A 25,022-nucleotide genomic window follows, 5' to 3' on the forward strand; every position below is an offset into this window, starting at 1 on the left:
CTGCCTGAGTTACTAAACACTTCGGCTTCGTTTCTGTCCTCGGGTCCGCGGGCAGCACTTTGAGAGCCCTCTTCCAAAGCAGAGGCGGAGCTTAGGCAGGTGCAGAGATTCGCCCGGGTCGCTCAGGTTCCAGGGGCGGAGCGCGACTGAACCCGGGTAGCCTCGCCGCCCTGGGCCCGGCCCCGGCCCGCCCCTCTGGGAGGCCGAGCCGGGGCGGGGTCAGCGTGGTGTTGGCAGGGGACGCGCGGATAGGGAGCAGGGGAACCCGGGGAGCCAGAGCCGGAGGGACCGCGTACCTGCTGCCGCCGAGCCCGGGAGCCAGGAGCAGACGACCGTAAGCGCCCGGGGGCGTCGTGCGCAGTTTCCGGGGCCCGGGCGGCCGTGACCGCGCTCCCGGGGTGCAGGGGCGGATCGCGATCCCGCGGGCTTGGGGACGCTGTCGGCCGGCGCCGTCCGGCCAGGGCTCCAGGGAGACTTCCAGACAGGCCTCCGCTCCCGCCCGCTTCCCCGCAGCCCGCAGCTCCGTCGAGACCTAGGCTCCGAGCGCGCCGCTCGGCCCCCGCCCCCTCTGGCCCGCAAGCGCTCCGGGCTCCGGGAGAGGCCCGCGTGAGCCCTGCGAGCGGGCTCGGGCCAGCGGGGGAGAGCAGCGGGACCCCGTTGCTTGGCTCTCCTGGAGAGTACCGCTTCCACGTTGCGTCTGGGTCACGCAGTGCAACTGCACTTGTTTGTCACCGGAGTCCTAAAACCGATCTCAGGTCTCTTAGCTGAGACGTGCTCTCTCGCCATCTCCGTGCGCCGCTCCAGTGTTTCTCTCCCTCCCCTTGCTCTTCTTTCGGGAGAGAAGGCCAACCTGCTCAGCTCAGCGCAAGGGAGAGGAAACCTGGGCCCGGGGTTAAGAGTTCACCATGTAGCAGGAGCCCAGGGATGTGATCAGTGTAAGCGCAGCAGAGGCCCGAGTCTCCTTTAGCCTCCCTCCCCGCAGGAAGCTGGGGAATTTAAACCTCCGGCCCCTCACTTGCCCGGCCCTTCTGACGCCTAAGGGGTGGAGGCGCGGTCAGACTCTAACAATGTTGTGATCCTAGTTTTGACTTATTTTGAAGCTTCGTCCCCCACCCTCTTCGCTCTCCTCCACTATATAAACTTCAGGCTCCACAAAGCCTGGGTGGGCCCCTGGCGCCCGGATGCGCAGACAGCCTTCTCTCTGCCCTGCCCCACCTCCCCGCGCTGTAGCTCCGTGCCGGCTCCGCCGTGGAGTAGGGGGGACTTCTGCATTCGGCACCTCAGCACCCAGTACATCGGATTCACGAGCTGTTGCGGGAAATTGCTGAGAGCATTGGGATTTATGCCTGTCTCAGTGCCGCTCCGCAGACTCCTCTGAATTCAGCGTTAAAAATAAACTTCGGCAAGAAGCGGCACCGCTCCGCGAAGTAGCATTGTCTTCTGGCATGGTGGTTGCTTCCTTCAGGGAGTGGGGGCTTGGGGACGTTGTAGGAGCCTTTCACTAGCCCCAGCAGGTCTGATTTAGCAAAAAGCAGTTTTTCCTTCCCACATGTCCACACCTAGGCGTGGGCAGTGCGAGCGTGCTGACCACTGTGTGTAGGCTCTGCCCCTGCACCGGGGCTCAGCAGGGAGCATGCCTTCACGGAGTCTACCGTTCTGCTGGGGGAAAGATGGACGATACGCACAATAGATTTGTAAAATATAAACTATGTTAGAAAGCGATGTGGGAGCAAAATACAGCACTGAAAAGAGAAGTGGGGGGCGGGTAAAAGAAGGCCCCCCTGAGAGGGGATATTTGAATAATACTGAGGAGTAAGGGGGTGGCAGACTGCTATCTGGAGTGATGGTGCACAGGTCAAGCAAGTGCAAAGGCCCCATGGCAGGCGTGTGGCTGGCATGGATGAACTTTATATCTGTGTTTGCTGAGTGTGGGCCAAGCTGCCACCAGGGTCCTTTGGTGTGAGTGGGCTACTGGATAAACTTAACTGGCTCAGCCTGAGAACAAGAGGCTCCCCCCACCTCCAGTTCCAGGAAAGGAAAGTCTTGCATGGGAAATAACTGCTCAGCAAGGCCGCCAGGGTGAACTTCAACACCACCTGCTCCCACCACATGCTCCCTGTGTAATCCCACCTGCCTCCCGGCTATCCCTTAAGTGCATGGGCTGGTACAGACTTATGGGAGTGGGATGTCCGTGGTAAGAGACTGAATGGGGCCTCTTTGGGCAGAGGGACCTTTAGAGAAAGGGCTTCGGATCACTGGAGGAAGTGGAGTGCCTCCCCCAGCCCCCTCCTGTAGTGTCCTCGTTCATGTCTGAGGTCTAAATCCAGCACCAGCTGGAGGGCACAGGGGGCCCCCATGTTATCAATACACGGTGACCCTCCCATCGACATAACCTGACATGCCCAGGCTTAGTGATTGCTGACTTGCACCTTGACTTTCCTTCCAGCATCCTGGCCTAGCCCAGACATGGGAAGGCGGGGGCTGCCCAGATTCCAGTTTTCCATCCTTGAGCTGAGTTACTCAAAGACATGGAACCCAGCTGGGCTTACAAAATAAGGCAGGGCTCAGTGTGAGCTGCTCACTACTGCCGAAGAAGGAGCCCAGAGCATACCCACTCAGGCTGGAGTGGACACAGACAGAACAGGCCTGTGGTGACTTGAGGGGTCTCTAGGATCCCATGCTCAAAACCCACCTCTGATAGGACCCTACATCCCATCATAGTGATTCATTCCTTTGAGAGGTGATACAGTGATGTGGAAAGAGAATTGGCATAGGAAGACTATCTGGCTGGTATCCCAGCTCTGCCAGTAAGTTCCCCTCTGGGGACCTCATCCATGAAATGAGGTTGGGGTATATAATCTGCAAGGCTTCTTACAGATCTAATATGTGATGATTCTGTAGTTAAGAATCCAAAGGGATCTTCAGAAAAGGAAAGAGGTTACTGGGAAGCTGTCAGTTTTGATGGGGCCTAGGTGGTCCTGCAGCCTACGCCGGGTTCGCTGCGGGCCGCGTCAAATAAGAGTGAAGGGCCTGGCCAGGGTGTAGGAGGCAAGACCCCAGGCAGAGGTCGAGGGCCCAGGGTGGAGGCAGAAGAGTCACTACCCAGGTCAGCTGGCCCCACGGGTCACCTGTGGGCTGCTGGTGGGTGGTTCTTGGCCCGAGCCTAGTGGTTTAGGAGCAGAGGCTCCAGGGGCCGTACGGTCAGGTGGGGAAGTTGCAGCAGGGAGATGGCACCCCAGCATTTCCCCCAAGAGGGAACCAAAGCTTTGCCAAGGATCCAGCCCCCACCCCCACCCCCTTCCCTGAGGAGGGAGTGCTGGACGCTCTCTTATCAAGGAGAGAACGGCACGATCCTGCCCTTGGTTGCCTAAGTGAACACGCCATTGTGCAAACCAGGTTCAAACCGAAACTGCCTCTTCTGCCATCAAGGTTACAGTTGGCCCTCCGTATGCCTAGGCTTTGAGGCCGTGGATGTGGAACCCAGCCGTACGGAGGGCAGACTGTACTCTGCCATTTTATATATGGGACCCGAGCATCCACCGATTTTGGTATCCGGAGGGTGCTGGGACCAATCCCCCACGGATACTGAGGAATGACTCTATGTTTACTTCCTGAGGGAGGTCATCGTTCATCCTTTGTCACCAGAGAGCAGCTATTTTCACTGTCTGAAGTCTAGCCTGTGAACATTCCTTTAGACAGGCTCAAGGACCTGCAGTGGAGTCTTCCTGTCCACTGGACCCCATGGTCTGTCTTGGCCTTGCTGTCAGGCAGCGGGTACCGTTCTCATGAGGAGCCATTTGAGTGCACAGTCCAACTACTGCTAAGCCACACCTGTTAGGCTCAACTGAAAGTGCTTGCGGTAGGAAAAAAAAATGCTCTTCTATTTGGGGATTTCAAGGACTTTCTGGAGGAATCTATAGCTAATGGGAACCATGGGTCTTGTCCCGAGTCAAGAGCAGGAGTTTTTACTACCTTTAGCGTTTGGGAAGATTGATAAACAGACTGAATCGAAATATCTTCTTGGCCCTTGCAAGCTGGGTTAACTTGGGCAAACTGTTTAGCCTCTTGGAGCTTCATTTTTCAATCTCTTTAAAACAGAAAACAATTACGCCTTACTTCTTAGGGTTATCGTAGCACGGGGAGATGCTGTGCTTACGGAGTCTTCCCACCACCATGTCCAAGTCCAGGGCTTCTTTGGGCTTCCTCAGAGGAGGTGGTGCTGCCCAGACGCGTCCTCATGTTCTGGAAGGGTTCTGAGCGTCCCCGCCGTGGGCCTATCGGGCTGGCTGTAGCCAGGGTGTGGCCTGCGCTGTGAGCCGTGAGGGCTGCAGGAAGCCAGTGACCAGCAGCGGGAGGCCAGGTGCCTCTGAGTCAGAGACCCGTGTGGTGCTTCTCAGTGGCTGGGCGTGGGCCTTCCCCGAGGACCACCATCTCAGGGTGTCCCCCGGCGGCTCAGCCTGCCACTTGGCTTTCCAGGTGGCATGAGTGGCCTTTGCGATACTGGGTGCGACTTTCTGATTGTACTACCCTTCTTGTTAGAACTGGAGAGACTTGGACCTTTTGGAAAGTAAGAGAAACACTGATTCCAGCACCAAGCTCCATGATTAACCCCTGAGTGCCAAGGGCTCAGGGAAATCTGACGCTCTTACCAACTCTTTAGGAGAAAATGGATGTATTTTCCTGCTTTCCGGGTTTTCTGCCTGTGAACCAAGTTGTCGCTGTGAGGACGCAGGAGCCGGCAGGCTGGCCACCAGGTGGGGGAAGGCGGCCCCCTGCCCTCGGCCGGGTCTGTGCCCCCTTCCCACAGGTGGGTCTCAGGGTCACAGTGATACTGTCAAGATGGAACACCTTAATTTCAGAGTTGCCCCCTGGACCTTTGGTTGAACTTCAGAAGTACTTTCAGCCTTTTTTGACTTTTTATTTCTTTTTGCAACCTAGACATTTCCACAAGCAAACCAACCTCACCAAGACACCAGCAACCCAGAATATTCCTCTGAGCTCAGACTCTAGTCCTTAGGGCTGCAGTACGTGAGGCACAGGGACCCTTTCAGTGCGTTTCAGACAATAAAGCCAGCTCAAATGACTGTGCTGTGGCCCAGCTCGCAGTGCTATCCTGTTACACACTATTGAGGAAGCTTCCAGACTGGGAGCACGTCGCTGAGGAAAAGCAGACTTGGGGAGGGGAGGGAGGAGAGAGAGTGTGGTTAGTGGTGGAAAGGAAATCAAATCGGTGTATTATACACCTATATAATAGGCCCACGCCTATTATCTCCTGAAATAGGAGTCTTTCTCTCCTCAAATAGAGAATGTCACGTATTGAAATTCCAGGAAGGTAATGTTTTTTCCTCATAGGCAGTGAACTGTGTTCCACTTGGGTTTTTTCCCTGGTAATTTAAACCAGTGGACAACTTGACAGAATGCGAGATGGAAAGGATTCAAATGAAACTCCCAGAGCATGAGTGTGTGAACCCTGCAGGGTGGAGAGAGTCTGCTCCCCACTTGTGTTGTTTAACTAAAAGTCTGCATGGCAGCTTGTGTAAATGAGTTTGTGGTGGCCCCTGCTCCCCCAGCTCAGGGGCGTTTAAAATCTGTGGAGGTCAGCATCCCCTCTCTGAAGGTGCTCTGGGCCAGGCAACCCACCCATATGATTCCCCCCCTTCACCCATCCAGACCCTCCTGGCAGGTGCTGAGGCTGCCTTCACTCAGGCCCCAGAGCCGAGAGCCCCCTCCTTATCCTAGGCCGTGCTTCCCTCACTTTCTGCCTTCCAGCCACACTGGCCTTCAGGCATCCTATCCGCCCTGGAACCCTCTGCCTTTCTCTCTTTCAAGGATCGCTCCTAACTTCCCTTCTTGGTTCAGATAACACTTCCTCAGGGAAGGTTCCCTCAGCTTCAGGGTAGGCCTCTCTCCCCGACCTTTAGTGTCCTCAGGATTTAAAAACAAAAAGCGAATGCCTGTGACAGCTGTTCCCTGTGCGGCCACTTTCCCTGAGTTCATTCAGTAAGGGATGTACTTTATTCCACCCATTTTGCAGGTGTGGAGACTGAGGCTCGGAGAAATGAAGACACTGGCCTAAGTTTACCTAGGCTATGGCTGGTAAGGGATAGGGCCAGGATTCAAAGCAGGCCCTGAGTGCCTGACCACCAGCCGAGCTGGCTCCTGAGTCCATAAAGATTTTCATCAGATCAGATCAGCAGTCAGTAATTGTATTCTTTCTGTCTATACAGGTGTGTGTATGTGTGTGTGCATATATATATATATCTCGTTGGGGGCATGGGGATGGGGGCAGGGGGCGGGGGTGACCCTCCAGGTCATACAGTGATGTGCCTTCACTCAGGCCCCAGAACAGGGTTCCCCATAATAAGGCTGCCCCCCCACACTGTTTTTACTTTTTTACTTCCCCTTGTTTTTGCCTACAAACGACATGTTTCTTTTCCTGCCAGGCTGCTCTCCCGGGGCTTGGTTCCAGATCTTTCAGGGAGATAAACATGGCCCTTGTCCCAAGTGCGGAGCATTCTAATCTGTCCAGCCCAGCTGACCTTGCCCATGGGCCTGGCCCACCCCAGCACCGCTGGCCACTGAGGTTCCGAGAAAAGCCTGTGGGTGGAGAGGCTGGTCACGTGCTGGGCTGTGCAGGGTTGGGGAGGCCCTTCACGTAGGGTATTCCCCCATCTATCCTGGGCCAGAGCGGTCTCCGCTACAGTGAGCTTGCCTGGGAGTTTTGGGCATCGCTGTTGGGGAGCCCCTGGGAGCCCCAGGCTTTGGCCAGCCTTCGGTGCACGTTGCTTGGAGGGACGTTCCTGGTCTGGGTGGCCTTCCTTGACATGCCCATCTGGAGTGGAAGGGAAGCCATCTGTTTTCCCCTTTCTGCTGGATATGTCTCTCCCCAGGGAGGAGCAGCAAGGCTGGGTAGGGCGGCGAGGGGCCGAGGCCGAGGAAGCACACAGACCCCAGCCCTGCCTTTCTCTGGCCTGGAGTCGGGGGGCACACAGTGTACCCCTCTGCCCCGCGCTTGTGGACCACTGGCCGACTACTTCCCCAGAAGGAACACAAGGTTATTACGCTCCTGAGTCTGAATCCCTGTCAGGAAGACATCAGACAACAGGCTGGAGGGAGGAATCCCCCGTGCAGGCCACAGCTGGGCCTTCTCCTGGGGCTCAGGTCTGTGTCCACCCTCTCGACCTCTTCTCTCTCTTTTTTTTTTTTTTTTGCTGTATGCGGGCCTCTCACTGTTGTGGCCTCTCCCGTTGCGGAGCACAGGCTCCGGACGCGCAGGCTCAGCGGCCATGGCTCACGGGCCCAGCCGCCCCGCGGCATGTGGGATCTTCCCGGACCGGGGCACGAACCCGCGTCCCCCGCATCGGCAGGCGGACTCTCAACCACTGCGCCACCAGGGAAGCCCTCGGCCTCTTCTCTTGAAGGACATTTGGGCATCCAGCCCAAGGCCAGGTACATGGTAGGAGTTGGAGTTAGCTAGTAGCTTTCTATGACTTGGGGAGCATTTTCAGATTGTGAGTTTCTCACCACCTGCCTGGGTCCGAGGGAGAAGACTCTCCGAGGGCAGGCTGGCTGGCCCACCCCTCCCCCCATCGTGGTCAGCAGGATCCTGAGGCTGAGCCTCATCTTTCTAGATCCCAAACCCTGACATTTACAGTGCGCCTGGGATACCGGCCCATCTCTACAAACTAGGCTCAGAAGTAGGTCGTCTATAATTCCTCAAGGAGAATTCAGCCACTTTTTGCTCAAAAGGTCTGATCATTTTCAACGCTGTCATTCAAAGAACTTTTAAATTCATTCATTCAACAAATTTTTTTTTTATCACAAATTGTCAACAGCACTTCATTTTGTTCGAATGCTTCTTGTTGGCAGCTGCCACCCATCCAGCTTTCTGTCCAGATCTCTCTGTCCCTGAGATGTCAGTTTGTAGCCCCCATCTTGGTCCTTTCCCACCTTTTTCAGCCCCTCCAGGGCTTGGAGAACCCGACAGACCACGCTCTTGGAGCCTCTGCCGAAGTGGCTGGGCATGACACCGTTTCCCTGACACCCACCATAGATCTTGGTCACGGAGCCCCCGCCCCAGCCCCGGGGCTGCCCCAGAGATACAGGTGCCTTGCTGTGGAAGCAGCTCGTGTGTAGAGCCCGTTCTTATCGTAGGGAGTGAGCTCTTTATGCTTGGCCGGCTTGACAGTGTCCACCCATTCAGGGGCTTTCAACTTCCTGGACTTTCTGAGGAAAGCTGCCAGCACTCTGACGAACTCCCGCTGGTTCACGTCTTTTACAGTAACTCCAGGCATCGTGCAGCCTCCGAGCTGCCAGCCAGGGGAAAAGGCCATTCAACAAATATTTACCGAGCATCCAATAAGTGCCAGGCACTGGGGACACAGGGGAGCCAAAGCAGCCCTAGTCTCTACCCTCAAAGAGCTTCCTTCCAGTGGGGGAGACCCCTACCAGTCACATAACGTCATGGACAAACGTGACAGTGACGAGGGGTAGGAAGGAGAGGTGCGTGGTGCTGAAATAGGCTTGGAGGAGGGACACGATCCGAAATCGGAAGGATGAACGCAAGTTAAGGAGCTGAGAAGGGACGGGAAGAGCGTTGCAGACAGAGGGAACCAGCATTTCCGCGAAGCCCTGCAGCTGGAGGGAGCAGGTGAGCACACACGCCTGAAAGGACATGGGGGTCAGGGCTGAAGCCTGGGAGGGGTGTGGGCAGGTCAGACCACACAGGCCTTGAAGGTCACCTTAACCAGCGTTGCTTTGTCCCCAAAGTAGCAGGAAGCTATTTAAGAGTTTTAGCAGGCGGTGCGACAGAGTCAGATTTGCATTGCCAAAAGATCGCTCTGGCTACAGAGTGTATTGGGGGGCAGAGCAGGGGTGAGTGGACCGGCTATAGTCCAGGGAGAGACGGGCACCTGGGCACCTGGGCGGGGTGGTGGTGGTGGAGAAGGATTGGGGATATAAGTTGGGAGGTAGAGCTGCCGGAACTTGCCGAGAGATTGGATGTGGATGAAATGGAGGAGGGGTCTTTCAAGGACATCGCCTGGGTTTTTGGCTTGGCAGTTGGAAGGTGGCTACTGCCAGCTACAGTGAGAGGGAACCCCAGAGGAAGACAAAGTTTAGGGAGACAAGTGCAACTTCAGATGCACTGGAGGAGGTTTTGAGACATTGAGGAACTATCGACTTGGCAGGTGGGTGCCTGGGTCTGGAGCTCAGAGGGGGTCTGGGTTAGAGATGCTCATGTCTGTCATCTGTCCAGAGGTGGCAGTGGGAGCCATGTGCACAGAAAGGACAGCCCCGTTTGGACACCCGTTCTTCGGCAGCCAGTGTTTCTCCCACAGCCCAGCCAGCTTTCTTTACCCTGTTTCACATGTTCGCCAGGCCCCCGGCCCTCAGATGCCCATGGGTTTCTGAGTTTCCGGATTCACCTTTGTCTCCAGGGCTTCTTGGCCACTGGGAAGTCACACCTCAGCTGCTGAGTGCGTTTGCGCAGTTCTGGTGCTGCGAGGTGTCTGACTCACTGTTGGAGCTGGATCACAGGGAAGACTCACTCTTGTGGTTGTCCATATTTTTTAAATGTATAATTATTTTGTTTTGGGGTAGATAGTACATGCATTTGGTAAAAAGAATTTTTTTTTTCAACATGCAAAAGCATATTCAGTGAAAGTTTGTTTCCTCTTTGCTGTCTTTTGAGAACATACCTTTATATGATTGGGGCAGCAGGAAAATGTTTATTTATCATATAAATGTTCCAGAGATGGAACAGTAATAGAGCACTGAAAATTTTGAAGACTGGGCATTTGTTCTTAAGAGTGTGCGCCCTGGGGGAACTTGATATATTTTCTTTCCGCCCTGACTTTCTCAATTAGTTGGGATTATGTTAGGCTTTATATAATAGAAAACTCAAAATAACAATGGATTAAACAATATAGAAGTTTATTTTCCTGTCATACAAAGGAAGTTTGGGAGTAAGCAGTCCAGGCCTGGGCTGGTGGCTCCATGGTGAATGCAAGATCCTTCCATCATCTCTGATTTCCATCCTCAAGATCACTTCATGGTCCAAAATGGCTACCAGAGTCCAGCCATCATGTCTGAGTCCCAGGAAGCATGAAAAGAAAGGGGAAGGGCAAAAGGGTGTGCTTCCCAGCTGAGTCAGGGCTCTCTACATAGTTTTCCACACACATGCAGGACCCATGTACTCTTGTGTAGGTTGTTTACTGGACAAGGATGCCATTCATATCATCAACATCATGGATTTATATTTTATTTACAAGTGCTTTCTAGCATATGGCAAAGCAGTATATTAGATTCATCTTGTGATGGTATTTTGAGGAATGGATGCCTTTTCCTAATCACACAAAGGTACTGTCTGGATCACAGATGGCTCTGCCTCAGATACACTTCCAGCTCTTTGTCAGCACCTAATCACCCTGTCATACTGAGCTGCAAAGAGGGCCAAGAAATGTAGTGTTTAGCTGCGCTTCTCCAACTAAAATAAAAATTCCAGTGCTGAGAACGAAGAGGAAAACATAGCTGGCAGTCTGCCACACTATCAGTCTCAGGGCATATTTGCTGAAGCAGCCCAATCACTAAGGGCAGCTGGGGTGGAATGTTGGTTTTGAGTAATCTCTTGCCCTGGCCACCTTTTTCTCATGCAACCATGAAATACTCACCTCCCAAGTATATTTCCTTTCCTCACTCCCCTTGGCATCTAATTTACAGAAGGGTCATCTGAATTGCAAACACAATTTCTAAGTTAAACTCCTGAGTCAGCTTCAACATGATGAAGTAACAATTCATAAAAGAGATAAGGCAGGGACTCTTTTCAGCTAATATAGAAATTAAATGACTGCACTCCAAAGTTTGTAATCGTCAGCTCTACACTGAACATGGATGTAGATTCTTGTGGTTCTTTGCTTACACCATGCACTTTCTTACTTCCATGCCTTTGCACATGCTCTCTTTTCTCCCTAGATTTATCCCCATTCCACCATTATTTTCTGCCTGGTAAACTCCTATTCATCCTTAAAAACCCTACTCAGTGACCCCCTCCTCTGTGAAACCTTTGTGGCAGACTTACCACTCTAACTTTGCACACTTCTCTTCCATCTGTGCAGATATATTGTATCTATCATTAGAAAGGTGTTATTTGTTCATCTGTTTGTCTGTCCTACTAGAGCATGCACTTCAGCAGGTACAGGACTCTGTCTTGTTCCTTGTGCCTGCAAAGACCCCAGCTCATAGTCATAGGTAGCGTCTACTAAACCGCCCTTTGATCCAAAAGCAAGTTTATACTTACTTTTCCAGCACCAATACAAATCTCTTATTTACTTTAAAAGAACAAAATGACTTCTTGATACTTTACATATTCAAATTACAAGAAAAGAGTTTTCACTTGAACTTTCAGTATCAATCTAAAAGTGAATTGTGGGCTTCCCTGGTGGCGCAGTGGTTAAGAATCCGCCTGCCAATGCAGGGGACACAGGTTCGAGCCCTGGTCCGGGAAGATCCCGCATGCCACAGAACAGCTAAGCCCGTGCGCCGCAACTACTGAGCCTCCACTCTAGAGCCCACGTGCCACAGCTATTGAGCCCGTGCGCCTAGAGCCCATGCTCCGCAACAAGAGTAGCCCCTGCTCGTCGCAATTAGAGAAAGCCTGTGCACAGCAACAAAGACCCAACACAGCCAAAAATAAATAAGATAAAGGAATCGTATGTTTTTCTTTTTAATTCCATCGGTATTTTTATTTATTTATTTATTTATTTATTTATTTATTTATTTATTTATTATTGTTGGCTGCGTTGGGTCTTCGTTGCTGCAGGCGGGCTTTCTCTAGTTGCGGCAAGCGGGGGCTACTCTTCATTTTGGTGTGCGGGCTTCTCACTGCAGTGGCTTCTCTCGTTGTGGAGCATGGGCTCTAGGTGTGTGGGCTTCAGTAGTTGTGGCATGTGAGCTCAGTAGTTGGGGCTTGTGGGCTCTGGAGCACAGGCTCAGTAGTTGTGGTGCACGGGCTTGGACCAGGGCTCGAACCCATGTCCCCTGCATTGGCAGGTGGATTCTTAACCACTGTGCCACCAGGGAAGTCCCAATCGTATGCTTTAAAACTTGTGTTTTTGCCCCAAGCATAACAGAAACACTATACATTCAGTGAAATTATTAGACTGGGTTTCCTTTTAGCAATCCTAGAGAACTAAGCACCCTTTTTACTTGATCTCCTATAGTTAAAATTGTCCTTTTCGAGTAAGACCCAGAGAGACAAAAGAAAAGTAAAATAATAAATTGCTCTATTTGCCTCTTTTAAGGGTAAAGGTCACCATATTGCACAACTGACTTCTTCAACTTGAACTAATTCCTAATTTTTTCCCAAGTTTCAGAAGCGCATGCTCAAAGCTTCAGTATAGAATGTGGGGACTTAAACTTCATATAATCCCATTTCTTATGAGTAGTCAACTGCTGCTCAGATTTACTTCTCAGCTCAACATTTTAGAACTAAATGACCACTGTCCTCCAGTTACTGTGTCTTTAAAAAAATTAGGCTAGTTTACAACAAAAGCTGCATTTTCCTTACTAGACAAACTAATCATTTTTTAAGGAAGGGTACTGTGGCTTCAAGAAAAAAATTGCTTTCATTCTGAAAGGCTACCACCCACTCTCCCGTTCTCTCAGCAAAGTGTTTTGCCAGTATTCTGGAAAAGTGCATTACAAACAAAACAAAACAACAACTTAATCAGATAAAATATATTCTCTGAACTTTTGGAGTAGATGAATTGCCTTCCAGTTTCGGGTGCTAGCATAATAAAGCAGGCACTCTCGTTTTGCATTGTATTACTTCTGAATTTTTCATGGTGTCTCCTAAATATTGATGTTTTGAAGTAGATAGAATATTTTCTACACCAGCAGGAGCTGACCACACAGAAGAGATAAATATAGCTTTCCTTGGAAACGGGGAGGCTTGGTAAACAGAATTCTGCTCCCTTACACTGAGAATGTAACTTCTCAGAAGAGCGGGGACTACCCAGGTGCACGGACTGCAAAACACTGGTAGCCAAGATGTACGTGACCTTGTGCTTTCCTTATCCTTCAAGTCCGTCCTTGGTGAGGGCACATGGGGAGGCCAGCAGATGCCCACGCCATGCACTTTCCTGCTCCCAGCCTGCTTATCCCTAAGTCATCTCATAGGGATAGGGGTCCTCTGGGGTCTCTTCCTGCATGAAGATTCGGCACAGTAATAAGGGCTTTGGGGGAAGGGGAAGGAACACACATCGGTAGAGTACCTGTTTTGAGCCTATGAGATTGGCGTTATCCCCATTTTAGAGAGGAGTCCACAGATGCTCAGAGCAGTTTGGTAACTTGTCCAAAGCCCCCCAGCTGGTAAAATGGCAGAGCTGGGCTTTGAACTACTCAAACAGGGAAGCAAGCTAGAAGATCCTTTACTGTAAACTCCAGAATGTTCCCGGTTCTTAAAGTCAAAGGTAGTCCGAGTTGCTGTTGATGGGGCGATGTCTCATGGAACGGGGGTTCTACCAGGAAAGCCAGGCTGGCTCTTCAAATGGGAACACCCAAGTGGGCCACCAGGCTTCCCCAAACTCACAGGGTGTTTGCATTTCCTCGATGTATGGCGGGACGGGGTGACACTTTGTTCCCAGGGACCCAGTGACTAGGTCTGCCCTCTAATGTCCCACCCTCCTCCAGGAATCAGGCTTACCCGCGGCTGACTTCTGAGTCAGTAGTTCTCACTGAGTAGAGAATCAGAGCCCGGGTGGGGTGCCACAGTGGAGGGGCAGCACACAGGCTTATAGGGAGGCCTGCGACCGTGGTCACCCCACACTCGTGACTGCTCAGCGCACCCCTGCATTGTTAAGTCACACGCCCCAGTCTCGCTCTTGAGGCCTCTCTTTTCTGGGCTACATGCGGACCTGTCCCCTGTCTGCACACTGTATTCACTGGGGAGTTGACAACATAGCGCTTGGGCTCCAGCCCCCATACCAAAGGAAAGAGCTATCCTCAAGTCTCTTACTACAGATTCGGTTTGCTTGTCTATGTCCTTTATATAAGTGGAGTCATGCGGTGTGTGCTCTTTTGTGTCTGGCATCTTTGGCCCAGCACTGTTTGTGGGATTGATCCCTGTCACTGTGTGTAGTTACAGATCGTCTGTTCTCATTGTATGGTGTTCCCTTGTGTCAAGAGACCATCATCTGTGGTGGAAGGACATCTGGATTGTTTCTAGTTTTTGGCTTCTACAGATCGGATCGGATCGTGCTGTTACGGACATTTCTCATTTGTGACTTTTGGTAAACACGTGGACACACCTTGGTTGGATCTATACCTAGGAATGAATTGCTGAGTCATAGCGTTTGTATCTGCCCAGTTTTAGGAGATTCTGCCAAACAGTCTTCCAGAGGGATTTTACGAAAGTCTCCTGTTACATTTTGATTCATCCTAGTTTCTCTCTAGCACTGTTACCTCAATTCCAGTTTTGAGGGGACCCTCCACAGACCCTTCCATCTTAAAGGTCAACGTCTTACCTGAGTCCAGTGGTAGGACTGAGGCCCACCAGCCAGAGGTGGGCCTGAAACCCCAGCCCTGCAGCTTCAAGTGTGTGCCTGCACTGACACTGAGCGCCTCCGTGGGCAGAGCCCCGTGCTTGGAGCCACGGGGAAGACAGAAGAAACAGAAGATCGCAGTCTAGCTGGAGGGGGCGGAGGGGTTGGGGCAAGATAGGAAAGACGCCTGCAAGGAAGGTGACTTGGATGGCGTCTCCCCAGCTTCCTTCCAAGCTCTCGGCAGTCCCCCTGCCCCAAGCAGCCCTGGTGACCTTGAGCAGAGCCATGTGGTCTCCCTGAGCCTCCGCCAGCTCTCTGTCACGACGGGCTTGGCTATTACAATATTCAGTTCTGTGGTTGTTCGGCCACCTGTTACAAACAAGCCATGGTGGGTGGGGGTTTGGGGCTGAAAAGGACAGAAGCCTTTGAGAAGCACACAGTTTCATCGTACAGAAAAATCCTCCCCAAGTAACAAAGCATAAGGAATAGAGGCGGTCTGGGGAAGGGGGGGTTGTGGGTCTGGCTGTCATTATTAGAATCCTGCCACATTTCCTCTCCAACCCCACCCCCTTCACTGGCTGTGATCTCAGCCGAGTTACACAACCTTGGTTTTCTCATCTGTAAAGTGGGACTGTTGTGAGGATTAATGGGTCCAATGATACAAAGTGCTCACAGCAGTGTCCGAGGAAGCCCTCCCTAAGATGCCTGTTACCCTCAGGCCTTGAGCCCACTGGGGTGAGAGTTCAGGGGTGAACATAAATAGACACTGCCATGGGGTCAAGGGCGGCTCACGGACAAGAGATTTTGCGGGCTCCTGAGGGAGGAAGAGCAGGGTTCTGATGGGGGAAATGGAGGGTTGTCCCAGGATTTGGAGGTCTGTTTGTGGGGGACAGAGAAACTGCCTTGTATGGCTTCAGGCTCCAGAGTCGGGGTGCCTCCTGGGGCTGGCTAGGAGTTTAGCCTGTAGCTTGCAGGCTGTGAGAAGGACAGATTATGGAATTTCTCCTCCCTAGGAAAAGAGGGTTGGTAAAATGTGATAGTTAGGCTGCTGAGACTTTCACAGGCCTGGCTGTGGGGGCAGCAGGCCCCCCTGGAACTGTAGCATTTTCTTCAAATTTCTAACTGGGATCTTGGACACCATGGATGTGGAGTCATGGGTCCACCCTTCCCCCTGAGAGTTACAACCAGGAGGGCAGCTTGGGGAATCCAGCTTTCTGCACGGGACCAACTTACCAGTCTGTGTGCAGAGAGAGGCTCTGGGATTGTCTGCTCACCTTGGAGATAGCATTTTCTCTTTGCTTCTTGATCCTATAGAAGGGCCACAGTCCCTCCCACCTCGGTCAGGCCCAAGTGTTTATTCAACAACTGTTGGTGAGATTCCTGCATCTGCCAGAACTGGGCTCGGTGCTCACTGGGATACCTTGGGGAGCAAGACAGCCAGCCTTCTTAGAGTTTATAATTCAGTCTAGAGCAAAGGTTCTCAGAGTGTGGTCCCCGGACCACCAGCAGCAGCATTACCTGGGAACTAGTTAGAAATGCAGATTCTCCGGCCATACCCCAGATCCCTTGAATCGTTTAACAGCTTCTCAGGTGATTCTAACACATCCTGAAGTTGGAACCGCTGATCTGCAGCATGGGTTCTGCACTGAGGGCAATTTCCCTCCCAGGGAACATTCGGTCATATCTGGAGATATGTTTGGTTGTCACACGGGGCGTGGTGGGGTGGGGGTGGGGGTAGGGGAGGAGGTGGAGCTGGTATTACTGGGTAGAGGCCAGGGATGCTGTTAACACCCTACAATGCACAGGACAGGCCTCATAACAAAGAACTATCTGGTCCAAAATGTCAGTTGTGCTGAGGTTGAGAAGCCCTGCCCTAGAGCAGTTACAGTAGAGGGCAGCGAGGGCAGTGGTCCTTTTCTCCCTTTGTTCCAGATGTGTTGCTCCCTGGCCACATGACCTGGGGTGAGTCACGGCCACCCCTGGCCTCAGTTTCCCCAGCTATGAAGTGAGGGGGTTGAACTCACGTTGCTGAGTTCCTCTTTAGCTTGGAGGTTCAGTGGTTCCAACCTAGCAACTGGCCGACCCAGGGAGGTTGGGCTGATGCAGCCCTACTCTTCGTCTCAGGTGCCAACTGGCCTAGAGAGGCCTTGGGGGAGGGGAGGCAGGTAAGGGCTCTGTCATCTGCCTAGTGCTACCGCCAACGCAACCCAGGCTGCGGCAGCCAGAGTGCAGCTGGCCTTGGGTTTCCCGGTGAACGGTGCTTCTCCCCACTGGGGGAGATGGGGAGTCCAACCCCAAGGAGCCCGCCCTGGGGAGGAGAGTCACCAGCTGGCTCCACGCCCTGGCCTGCACTGTGCAGGGAGCTGGGCAGGCAGAGCGGCGCCTTCCCTCCTGAGCCTTAAACTTCCACTTTCCTCATACTCTAAGTAAACCAGCAGTCCTGGCCAAGGAGGGCCGGAGGCCTAAGGGCAGCCGCGGCACCCGGGTAGCCGTCCCGCCGGCGCCCGGCACGCCCAGACTCTTCACGCCCCGGGGGTGGGCGTCTCGGCTCTCCCTCCCTACCAGGGAGCGTGGGGGCGGAGTTAAACCTGAGGACGCAGGGGGCCCCTGAACTCTGATTGGTCGGACTCTGAGGCCCCGCCTCTTCTCGGAGCTCGCTGACCTCCTTCCTCGTGGACCCCCAGCTCCTGTGCACCAGCAAGGGGAAGGTCTTGTTTATTATTTAATTTTTCGGAAAAAAAATGTGCAGGCCTGAGAGACCCACTCGGGTAGACGGCCGCGGCCCGCGTGCAGTCGTGGCTCCTGTGCTCTGAGGGTCCCAAAGAGCAGGTATGAAGGCTTGAGGCTGAAAACATGCTGAAGGGAGACAAGATGGGATGGGGGCGGGGTTGGCAGGAGCAACATGCCCAATGACAGACAGGGAATGAATGCTTTGACTACAAATTCTAATCCTCACAAGTGCGATGCGATTTGGGGCAAGTCCCTTGCCTGCTCTGACTCTTACCTTAAGTGAAAAGGAAAGTCAAGTTCAATGAATTTTGACTCCTTAGTGGGTGGATTTGTATGGGCCATGGTTTATCACATCCCTGGAAAACCCACCTGCAGACAGTCAATACCTGTTACACCTGGCTAACCTAGAGCGCCTTACTTTGTGTGCGTTAGTACCCACCATTAAATAAAGGGCGGTTAATAGGTGGCAGATTAACACACTGCAGTAAAGCTCGCTTTGTAATCCGAGATCAGTGGCTCTAAAGCGCCCTCCTTGAACCAAGGACTAATATTCTTATTATCTTAATTAGGATGCAAGAGAAAGGACTTTAAACTTTCTCCTTGAATCTGTTATGTTGCCCTGGGCTGTGGCCCATCATGGTGACCCTTGTCCTGGTTCCCTGAATTTAGATGCAGTGCTTGAACACTGATCATTTCAACATTCTCTCTCGTGGTTCTGTTTGCTGTCGAAGTCCGGGGACATAACTACGCTGCACACACATCAGATCTGCTAAGTTGGTAGGACCCAGTAATTGTTAAAAGGCAGTGGGGGGGCTTCCCTGGTGGTGCAGTGGTTAAGAATCTGCCTGCCAATGCAGGGAACATGGGTTCGATCCCTGGTCCGGGAAGATCCCACATGCCGCGGAGCAACTAAGCCCGTGTGCCACAACTACTGAGCCTGTGCTCTAGAGCCCGCGAGCCACAACTACTGAGCCCACATGCCACAACTACTGAAGCCCGCATGCCTAGAGCCCGTGCTCCGCATCAAGAGAAGCCACCTCAATGAGAAGCCCACGCACCGCAACAAAGTGTAGCCCCCGCTCACTGCAACTAGATAAAGCCCACGCGCAGCAACGAAGATCCAATGCAGCCAAAAAAAACCCTAAAAAACAAATAAATTAAAAATTAAAAAAAGGCAGTGGGGAGTGAGGGTGGCGCCTGCAGCCGCCCCACCTCTCCTGCAGGCCCCTAACTCCACAGCTCTGCTTCCCTGGCTGCTTCCCAAGTAGCTGATCAAAGGGTGAGAACTCAGAGCTCATGTGGACAAGTGAAAGCACTGGGATAATTCTATGCAGAAAAGGGAAAGTTGGGCATTTATATCCCAGCAGCAAGTGACAACTGTGCTCTTGGCCTCTCTGTGCTTGACAACATCCTGCAAAATTTATCTTATTTGCTTTTACCGTGTATGCTGATTTCACAGATATTGGCAAAGTGCCTTTCTGGGCAGGCATTATGCTGGGCACTGGGGTCAGGGCAGGGACCAGGATAGACACAGTCCTTGCCTTCCCAGCTCCAGACTATTGTGTCGTGACCCTCCCACTGGGTGAACTGTGTCCATCTGCTCCTGCTGCTGGGGGCAGCTGTGCTCTCTGCCTTCTGCCTTTTCCCACGTGCTCCCCAGTGCCCCACAATCCCTAAGCCTAGTCCTGCCTTCGAATACCACAGAGACTAGCAGCTGGCTTTTCTCCCTGTTCTCAAAGGGTAGGATTTCCTGGGAGGGACAGAGCGTCTCTCTGTGGGAGGCGGGAGAAGCCTGTGCATGTTTTCTTTTCTTGGCAGGAGCAAACCTCAGAGCCTCAGCAAGCCCCCAGCAGAGTCCTGTGGCAGATAGAGGGCACCCTAGGGTGGGTTTGCTAGCAGCGTCCTCCTCTTGCCCCAGTTTTCCAAGGCAGAGTCCGGATGGGCCTGGGAAGCGGGTCTGCTGAGGCCTCACCTGAGATCCATGCTTTCTCCTCCGGTGGGGTCCTGACTGCCCTGCATCCAGCAGACCCTCTGCTGGCTCAGGCCCGAGGACGGTGCCCGTATTCACGCACATTTCTCTGAATGTGAACCTTCGGGGGGTTACTTCCCCTGGGAATGTGCAAGATGAGGAGCTAGATAATAATGCTGGGCCAGTGTCAGCCTGGTATTGGTTTGCAGGAACTAAGTTCTTTCTTCCCCTTCTGAGAAAGAAGCAGGGGAATCAGACTAATGAGGGTTAAAAGAGCTGAGCTGATATGAAATGTAATAGGCAAGTCTGTAGAGGCAGAAGGTAGATTAGTGGTTGCTTGGGGCCTTGGGTGGTATGAGGGACAAAGCAGGGTGATAGCTAAAGGGTACAGGGTTCCTCTTTGTGGTAGTGAAAATGTTCTAAAATTGTGGTCATGGTTGCACATATCTGTGAATATACTAAAAACCACTGGGTTGTACACCTTAAACAAGTGAATTACATGGTATATGAATTATATCTCAATAAAGCTGTTGACAATCAACTGAGATATGTAGCCATGTTTGGGCCACTGAACACTCCCCCACCCCGAGTGAACTTAACTTCCCAGCTCTTCACACCTCCCCTCTTACCCCTATGGGTACCCTGAGGACAGACCCCCCCTCAGAGAGAGACAGCAAGGGGCAAGCATGGCTCTATCTCCTCTCCTGAGCCCACCACTCAGAGAAGTCCCTGCGCCTCCCGTTGGGGAGGGTGTCACGAGGGTGGAGAGAAGCTTCTCTGAAGCGTCTGGAGCCAGAGGCCCCTCAGAGAACCATGAGGCCTCAGAAATGCAGGCCCACCACCCAGGGCTGTGCGGAAGCCAACACAGCTTCACCTTTTCCAAATTTGACTCATGAATTTCATAGCTCAGTAGGATTATGGGTGATTTTTGTGTCTTTTCCTGTTGTTTTCCAATTTTTCCATACTATGCTTATAATATTATTTTTTTCAAGTCAAAAGTCGAGGGTTGGGTGGGAAAGAAGTCGGGGATCTGGCGTTTCCGGCCAGAGGTCAAGGTGATTCTATCCCCCTTGCAGGAGTCATGTGGCTGGAAATACTCCTCGCCTCAGTGCTGGGCTTTGTCATCTACTGGTTCGTCTCCAAGGACAAGGAGGAAACTTTGCCACTTGAAGATGGATGGTGGGGGCCCGGGGTGAGGCCCACAGCTGGGGAGGACGAGAGCATCCGCCCATTCAAGGTGGAAACGTCAGATGAGGAGATCAATGTAAGGCACCTCTTTCCAGACGAGGGAGCAGTGGGGAGGGCGGGGAGGTCCCTTCTGGGGCTGCGCCTCAGGCTGGGGCTGGGATGGGGAGGGGCTTGGGAAGTGCTCCTCTGGGGCGGGGGGTGTTTTTTCACCTACTCTTCTCCCACTGGGCTCTCCCGCTCTGCCCACCCATCCCTTCTCCTCCTTCCCTCCCCTGTTTCCGCCTTCCCCTTCCCAAGGCCCCAGCAGTACCCAGGCCGGCAAGTGGGTGCCAGCCGGACCCAAGGGTCACAGAAAGCAGCTGGTTTTGCCTCCTTGGTGCCCCACCTGAAACCCTGGGAGTGAGCTTGTCGGCTCAGGGCCTGGGTGGAGATCGTGAGTGAAAAGCAAGGCCGTGGTGACATAAATGCTGCTGCACAGAGAACCTGGCACAGGGCCAGCCGTGGCCAGGCACCTACTGTGTGTCAGCCCCCTTGTAGTCACGTGCAGTCCCTGCGGTCATGCAGAAAGTGAAGCTCAGAGAGGCAAAGCAACTGACCCAAGGCGACCGAGATAATAAGCAGAGGGTTTAAACTCAGATCTGTCTAACTCCAAAGCCTAGGCCCGTCCTCTGCACGGGGCTGGAATCAGGATGGATGGACATGATCGTGGGGTGGGCTGATCTGAGAGCGAGGCTTGAGCAGGGCCAGGAGGGTGGGTGGGACCTGCGATGTCCCTACTCATCCTTTTTTCACTTTGTGGGTGTGGGAGCACCTACTGTGTGCAGGCCCTGTGCTGGGTGCTTAGAAGAAGAGGGAGAGCCTTCCCTCAAAGAGCTCCTAGTCCAGCAGTTGAGAAATGTGGACAGAGAAACATTAATGATTAATAGAGATAAATGCGGTAAGAGGTGCCGATAAAAAGTCATGGGAGCGCTCAGGAGGATGGGATTAAAGAGCAGAGACAGCTGTACCCAAGAGAAGCCAGACTGAGGCTCCCTTGGTAGCACTTGACGAGGTGTCGCTATTGAGGACAGAGGCTGAGCCCTGTCGATACCTCCTTTAGTGGGTTCCTAGGCTCAGCGTCTGACATTCCTAAAATCTGTGTGGAGGTTACTGCAGTGCTTGGGAGGACACTCTGGGAAGGGTAACACTTGAGAGGCTCCGTGGACCAACTTGAACTTCCCCAGCTGGAGCTGCTCTTTCAGCTTGATGCACGCCTGCCCGTGAGACTTGTACCTTCTCTCCGGGTCTGTCATTTTTATCCTAACTGAGTTAGGATATACTGTATCGTTCAGTGCTGCGTATCAGAGTCAGCAAATCCATCCTGCCACCTGTTTTTTTTTTAATTAATTAATTAATTTATTTATTTATGGCTGTGTTGGGTCTTTGTTTCTGTGCGAGGGCTTTCTCTAGTTGTGGCAAGCGGGGGCCACTCTTCATCCCGGTGCGCGGGCCTCTTACTATCGCGGCCTCTGTTGTTGCAGAGCACAGGCTCCAGATGCGCAGGCTCAGTAGCTGTGGCTCACGGGCCCAGTTGGTCCGTGGCATGTGGGATCCTCCCAGACCAGGGCTCGAACCCGTGTCCCCTGCATTAGCAGGCAGATTCTCAACCACTGTGCCACCAGGGAAGCCCCACCTGTTTTTTTTTTTTAATTTAATTTTTATTTTATATCGGAGTATAGTTGATTTACAAGGTTGTGTTAGTTTCAGGTGTACAGCAAAGTGATTCAGTTATACATAGACATATATCCTTTTTTTTTCAGATTTTTTTCCCATATAGTTTATTGCAGAATATTGAGTAGAGTTCCCTGTGCTATACAGTAGATCCTTGTTGATTATCTGTTTTATATGTAGTCTGCCACCTGCTTTTGTACAGCTCCCATGCTAAGAATAGTTTTTACATCTTTAAATGGTTGGAAAAAAATCAAAAGAAGAATAATACTTTGCGACATGTGGAAATTACGTGACATCGAATTTCAGTGTCCATAAATAAAGTTTTTTTGGAACACAGCCATGCCCATTTGTCCATGTACCATCCACGGCTGTCTCCACACTACAAGGGCAGAGTGGAGTAGCTGCAGCTCAAAAAGCCTAAGATATTTATGATCTGGCCCTTTACAGAAAAGTTTGCCAACCCTTGCTGTATATAAGCCTCGATAAATTAAAGATCTGTATTGTTCATACATTTAAAAACTGAAAGATGAGAAGTCAACCTGAAGTCGAAAGTGAAGAACATATGTTTGGGGAACAGCCACCGCTGTGGGAAGCCAGGAGGTTTCTTCTGGGATAAACCTAACAACCCAGAGCACAAGTGTGCAGACCAGGAGTCTCCTCACCTTGTCTGGTGAAACTTTGCTTTGCCTCTGCTGTACATATTATATATAATATATATTAATATAATTATAATATATAATACATATTATATATCATATATATTAACTATATTAATATATAATTAATGTATTACATATAATATCTAGGATATAATAATATAAAATATATATAATATAAAATAAATATAAATATATATAAATTATAAATATATAAATAAAATATAATAATATAAAATATATATTATACATTTTATGTAATATAATAATGTTATAAAATATATAATATTTGGGTCTTGTGGCTGCAGGGTTTGGAACTGTCTTCTGGAAACAAACGTTCTCTTGTGCTCTGCCTCATTCACCTTCTCTACTTGGGGTCCTGCATTTTGCTCCAGGATTTACACCAGAGGATTGACAAGGTCCGTTTAACCCCACCTTTGGAGGACAGCCGCTTCCACTACGGTTTCAACTCCAACTATCTGAAGAAAGTCATCTCCTACTGGCGGAATGAATTTGACTGGAGGAAGCAGGTGGAGACTCTTAACAGATATCCTCACTTCAAGACTAAGATTGAAGGTATGTTTCCAGAACACCAGCTGGAGGGGGATGTATATCACAGGAACGGCCTTCTTAGGTACTGGACGTGACTTAGGGACTTCCCTGGTGGTCCAGTGGTTAAGACTCTGCGCTTCCACCACAGGGGCATGGGTTCCATCCGTAGTCAGGGAACTAAGATCCCGCATGCCTCCCAGTGCGGCAGAAAAAAAAAGAACCACCTTCCTTAGATACTGGACATGACTTAGATAAAGCCCAGAGACCCAGAATTCAATTATTGGTCACTGAGATGTATTTGGAAGGTATAACGCCACGAGGATGCAAAAATAATGCAGAACTCCAATAAATCCAATGGTCTTTAGAGCTAAACAGGAAAACATATAAATAAAATAAAAACCAAAGAAATGCACAGTCCACTTCAGTGATAGAACAATCTCTGAGAGGATGGAGATAAGATTTAGATCTGGGCGTGGCCTCGGTCAGTCAGCCCCTCCTTGAAGCTTTGGAGTCCATGATGCTGTGACTTTTCAAGGGTGCTCAGCCTGTCAGTCAAGGTCCGAATAAAAACTGTCCTGTCTCTGCAGCTCTAGATCTCCCGTCCCAACAGTATCACAGGTTGTCACCCAACTTCATCTGGAAGGGAAGGTATCTCTCAAAACGTTCTTGGGAAAGTAACCTAAGATCATTTGGGATGAGATAATAGTTTCCTAAGTGGAAAAACATTTTTTTAGCCCCAGAAAGATTTAGAATCAAATATAGAAATGCTTAAGAAAATCAAACTCATGCTGTTAATTTTTACAAATTTATCTGTTTTTAATTATAGTAAAATACACATAACATAAAGTTGACCATTTAAACCATTAAGTGTACATTGTTATGTGTAACGCCACAGTGGAGTAAGTACTTTTATATTGTTATCCAGCCAGCACAGCCATCTATCTTCAGAACTTTTTTTATTTTGCAAAACTGAAACTCTGGGGACTTCCCTGGTGGCACAGTGGTTAAGAATCCGCCTGCCAGTGCAGGGGACTCGGGTTCGAGCCCTGGTCCGGGAAGATCCCACATGCCGCGGAGCAACTAAGCCCGTGTGCCACAACTACTGAGCCTGCGCTCTAGAGCCCGGGAGCCACAACTACTGAGCCTGCGTGCCACAACTACTGAAGCCCGCGTGCCTAGAGCCTGTGCTCCGCAGCAAGAGAAGCCTCTGCAGTGAGAAGCCTGTGCACCGCAACGAAGAGTAGCCCTCGTTCGCCGCAACTAGAGAAAGCCCGAGCACAGCAATGATGGCCCAACGCAGCCAAAAGTAAATAAATAAATAATAAATAAATAAATAAACTGAAACTCTGTACTCATTAAGCAATAATTCCTCATTCCCTCCCTCTCCCTAGCCTCTGGAAACCACCATTCTGCTTTCTGTCTCTGAATTTAAATATGATTCTGAATCTAAGTATCTCATATGAATGAAATCATACAGTATTTGTCCTTTTGACTTGCTTATTGCACTTAGCATAATGTCCTCAAGGTTCATCCATGTTGTAACATGTGTCAGAATTTCCTTTCTAAGGCTGAATAATACCCCATGGTATAGATTTTGCTTATCCATTCATCCGTCAGTGGACACTTGGGTTGCTTCTGCCTTTTAGCTATTGTGAAAAATATTGCTATGATTATGAG

The 25,022-nt window shown here is 51.2% G+C and overlaps 1 protein-coding gene and 1 pseudogene across 3 annotated transcripts in view; one reads left to right on the forward strand and one right to left on the reverse strand.

The window, feature by feature from the left end:
- Positions 1–214: 214 nt before the first annotated feature.
- EPHX1 (epoxide hydrolase 1) overlaps positions 215–25,022 on the forward strand; it is a gene marked incomplete at its 5' end in the record, with an annotated part of 40,426 nt that continues 15,618 nt past the window's right edge. The window contains 3 exons of one of the 2 annotated variants that reach the window (XM_082673504.1): positions 215–334; positions 20,316–20,503; positions 23,189–23,369. In XM_082673504.1, the coding sequence (XP_082529630.1) occupies positions 20,321–20,503; positions 23,189–23,369 (364 nt within the window). Of the gene's footprint in view, positions 335–20,315; positions 20,504–23,188; positions 23,370–25,022 lie in introns of those variants that run through there. The other variant, XM_082673505.1, reaches the window with a different exon arrangement.
- On the reverse strand, positions 7,829–8,634 carry LOC309819420 (small ribosomal subunit protein eS19-like; annotated as a pseudogene). The gene has a single exon. The product of its transcript is annotated as a small ribosomal subunit protein eS19-like (transcript).

The sequence above is a fragment of the Grampus griseus genome (genome assembly GCF_964374135.1).
Source record: "Grampus griseus genome assembly, chromosome: 1".
Lineage (NCBI taxonomy): Eukaryota > Metazoa > Chordata > Mammalia > Artiodactyla > Delphinidae > Grampus > Grampus griseus.